At 25.1% G+C, this 4,544-nt stretch overlaps 1 protein-coding gene across 1 annotated transcript; it reads right to left on the minus strand.

Annotated features, from left to right (window-relative positions):
• Nucleotides 1-3,335: 3,335 nt before the first annotated feature.
• On the minus strand, nt 3,336-4,332 carry Phum_PHUM142650 (uncharacterized protein; the record flags this gene model as incomplete). The annotated part of the gene is made up of 2 exons (XM_002424612.1): nt 3,336-3,396; nt 3,581-4,332. 2 exons carry the CDS (start codon nt 4,330-4,332, stop codon nt 3,336-3,338), a joined length of 813 nt encoding a protein of 270 aa, XP_002424657.1.
• Nucleotides 4,333-4,544: the final 212 nt, after the last annotated feature.

Below are 4,544 nucleotides of genomic sequence, written 5' to 3' on the forward strand. Positions count from 1 at the left end.
AAAAATAATATAAAAAAAAATAATAAGCCTTACGTAACCGGAAATTACGTCACGCAAAACAATCACACGCGCAATTATTTTTATAATAATAAAAAAATCTTAAAATTTTTTAAAAAAAAAAATCTCCTTTATTATTATTATTACTATTACTATTATTATTATTATTTCACTATTCGCGAATAAAAAAAAGTAATTTGATTGTGTAAACAAAAAAAAAATTTATTTTTAATATTAATCGTTTGATAATTATTATTATTATTGGTACTCGTAATAAAAATCAATCGATCCAGGTTTCAGGTATCGCGTTATTGACGTCAGGATAATTGTTGTTGTAAAAAAAAAAAATTAACAATTGTATCACTGGAAGCCATTTTTGTTTTTTTTTTTTTTTTCCAGTGTGGTGAAAGGTAAAAAATTCTTAAAGGTATTTGAACGCATTAAAAACTTTAAAGCCATAAGCAACCGTGAGAGTTGGAAAAAAATGTTTTCGTTGAAAGTCAACGAAAAAATCACGTGGTATATTAAAGTTAATGATGATGATAATAATAATAATAATAACTATAAGGGTAATAAAACATAGTTAAAGGCTAAAAAACGTTAACAACTTTATATAAACTAATTAATAAAAATAAAAAATAAAAAAAATTTTTTTTTTCTTCATACAATTAATAATAAACCAATAAATAAATCAAAATTAATAACGGTTTTTTTCATTTTTAAATTTGTTTGTTTGTTATTTAAAATCCGATTATAAAATAATAATAATAATGATAATAATAATAATAATAATAATAATTTTCGTTGTTCGCGTAAAAAAAAAAAGTAAAAAAATTTTCTAGGGATTTTTTTTTTTTTAAAAAAAAAAGTTATTTAATTATTTTGTTATGAATTGCGAAACTTTTTCTTTTTTTTTTTGCTGCCGTCTTGTAAATAATTAAAAAAAAAAAAAAAAAAAAAAAAAAAAAAAAAACAGCAATTTTTTCTTTAAACCCCCGCAAACCGACTTTAAAGTAAAGCAAAAAAGAAAAAAGAAAAAAAAAGAAGGCAAATAATATAAAAAAATAAAAAAATTAAAATTTTTAATTTCTTTTTTGAATTTAATATGTTTTCTCCTTTTAAAACCTTCTTTCTTTTTTTCTTTTCTTTTTTGTTTCCTTTCCTTATCCTTATCGTCTGTCTTTTTCTAACAACTACATCTACTATCCTTTTTTAATACATTTTCTCATACCAAACACACGCATAAACAAAAAAAAAATTTCCTTTTTAATTTTTACCTCTCTCTCTCTCTCTCTTATTTTCTTTTTCCCTTTTATTTCCTTTCTCCCCCCTCTCTCTCTCTCTCTCTCTTTCTTTCACTCATTATATTTCTTTTTTCTTCCTCATTCTCTCTCTCTCTCTCTCTTTTTTTCCTTTCAAGATTTAACTTTGAATAATTTTAATGTTATTCATGGAATTCTTTTTATTTTTTTTCACAAATAAAAATTTATTATTATTATTATTTATTATTATTATTATTATTATTATTATTATTATTATTATTATTATTATTATTATTATTATTACCGGGGTTTTTATCAGTTTTTTCTTTCCTTTATAAAATTAAAATTAAAAAAATACGTTACTCTTTTATTTTATTTTTTATAAATTATTAATAAAAATTAATATAAATAATGTAAATAAAACAAAACGTAATAATAATAATAATAATAATAATAATAATAATAATAATAATTGAATAAATTAATAGTAATAATGCCTAGAGGATGTTGGAAAGTTATCATCATCCGAAAATTTGAAAGTTTTTTTTTTTTTTTTTACTCGTCGTGTGGAAAGAAAAAAATAAAAATTTTTTTTTTTAATTAATCAAGATTTAATTTCTTTTTTTTTTTTTTTTTAAATAAAAAAAATAATTAAATTGTAAATTAGAAAAATTTTAAAATTTAAAAAAAAAATTTGCCGCCTTTTTAAAATTGCCGTCAACGAGGGGTCACAACGACAAAAACAACAAAAACAACAACAACAACAACAACAACTTTCTTTATATTTTTTTTTTATTTTTTTTTTTTTTGGTTTCAAGGGATTTTACAGCGAGAAAAAAAAAAATAATTTTTTTATTCGGGAAAGTTTTAAAACTGGCGGATTTTAAATTAAAAAAAAAAACAATTTGTTGTTGTTGTTGTCGTCCTCGTCGTTTTTGAATTTAATTATTTATTTTAATCGATAAATTTTTCTTATCGAAATCAAACGATTACGTCATAGTTAAACTTACACGCACGCACACACACACGTGCCCCTGGAATTTTTTCTCCAAATATTTCTCTCTTATTTCGAAAAATAAAATAATAATAATGTTAATAAATCGATACATCGAAAAAAAAACTTTTTTAAAAAAAAAAATCGATAAATCGATTAATCGAATATTTTTTTTTGGGGGGGGGGCTAAGTTTGGTTCACCAATGTTTTATTAACTCGATGAACTCTCAAAAAGAAAACTTTTAGTTTTATCGATTGTAAATCAATAATAAAAGAAAATTCATTCTTTGAATGATTAAAAGAAAGTTTCGAGTACGAGAATTTTTTTCTTTTTTTTTTAAAAAAAAAAAAAAAAAACTCATTTTAAACTTTTAAAAAAGAGAGAGAGAAAAAAAAAATTTATATATATTTTTGCTACCTGTCAAGTTTTTAACCCGCCTTTAATAATATTGGGGCGCCTAAAGGCTCTTTTATTACACAAAAAAAAATGTTACCATTAAAACAAAAAACTCCTCCCATGAATATCATTGCGGGGAAGCAGAAGAAAAAAAAAATTATATATATCAAAAATTTTAAGTTGGTAACGAAAAAAAAAAAAAAAAAATTTTTTTTTTGCCTTCTTATTTTTAATAAACGAAACGAATACATAATTTATTTATTAATTAATAAGTTTAATAATTTTATTTATTTAATTAAAAATTTTTATCGTCATCATCATCATCATCATCATCATCGTTATTTTTACGTTTCATCTTCGTTCTAATAATAAACTCCATCATATAAACTTTTATTGGTATCATTGATAATAATAATGATAATAATAAATTATTTTAAAGTTGGTACTTATGTAACGAAACACAAAGCGACCCTCTCTCATTTTGTCGTTTTTATCGTTTTAAAAATAAAAAAAAAAATATTCTCGTAAGGTAAACATTAAATTACATTAAACGTGGTTTTAGTGATTTCACACACACACACGAAATTTTTTCAAACCGCCAAAATTTACGTATCTCGTTTGTTTTGATTGATTATCAAAAAAAAAAATGGCGTATGAATGAAATCGTTGTGGTGATTGTAGAATTTCAAGATAAAGGAAAAGATAATAACGTGAATAACAATTTGCTACTATTACTACTACTACCACTGCAAAAAACCGCGAGAACGTACGCGTGTAAATTGTGTGTGTGCGCGTATTCGTTTTTTTTTTTCCACGTGATATTTCCACGTGAACGTTGAAGTATCTTTTCTCGAGTGATATAGCGATTACGACGAGATAATAAGAAAACGAAACGGAAACGGAAACGAAAGAAAAGTGATATAAACTTACGAATTAGATGTAAAAATTTGTCTTTCGAACGTAACCATCGTGGTTACCGTCGTCGTCGTCGTTTCTGTCGTCGATATTTTCTCACCACCGCCACTCCTTCCTTTTTTTTTATTACTCATTTTTTGTCGCAATATAATATCCTGTTCTCGTAGTGTTTCCGGTGACACTGTTAAAACACTCATATTATTATTACCATTGCACAATTCTTTCGGAAAAGGAAACAATTTGGGTTTAACGGATTTTCCAACGGTACCGCCGCTCAACAGGAGAGGACTGTGAAATAAATTATTCGACGGTACGGATGAAGATATGGTTGGTATTGAAAAATCCGGAAGTCCTCTTTGATTCAACATAATTTTTTTATCCTTATTTAATTTCCCACGAGATTCCAACGAATTGATCGATGACGACGGAAGTCTCGCACCCAAACCGTACATATCCCTATAGGCACCCTGACGAGGTAAAGTTTGAGATTTTGCACGTGAATCATCATCATCATTGTAATTACTCGTGATTTTTTTTTTATCGAATCCGTTTGTTTCGTTTGTCGTATCGCCATCATTTTTTTCTTCGTAATTAGACGACGAGTTGGTCGTCGTAGTTGACGTGCTCGTAACGATTGCTCTGCTCGTATTTTTTTTACCATATAATTGCCTGTAAAATTTTTCTTGATCTCCGTACATCCAACAAACTCTCCACCATTGCTTACACATGAGCATGTGATCACTTTGACTCGGATTAATCGACGTCATTTTTATTTCACGAACAACAACCGAACAACAAAAACGTAATTTTCACGTAAAAAAAACAAACTCGTACCTTTTTAGATTTTTTTTTTTGTTAAACAATTCAAATGTCATCAAAAATTTACCGTTTAAAATTAAAAATTTTTTTTTTTTTGTCGAAAACGAATAAAAATTTTTTTTTTTTCCGTTAACTCTTGTGTAATTTTTTTTTCACATCA

Source organism: Pediculus humanus, genomic scaffold, assembly GCF_000006295.1.
Source record: "Pediculus humanus corporis 1103172107487 genomic scaffold, whole genome shotgun sequence".
Lineage (NCBI taxonomy): Eukaryota > Metazoa > Arthropoda > Insecta > Psocodea > Pediculidae > Pediculus > Pediculus humanus.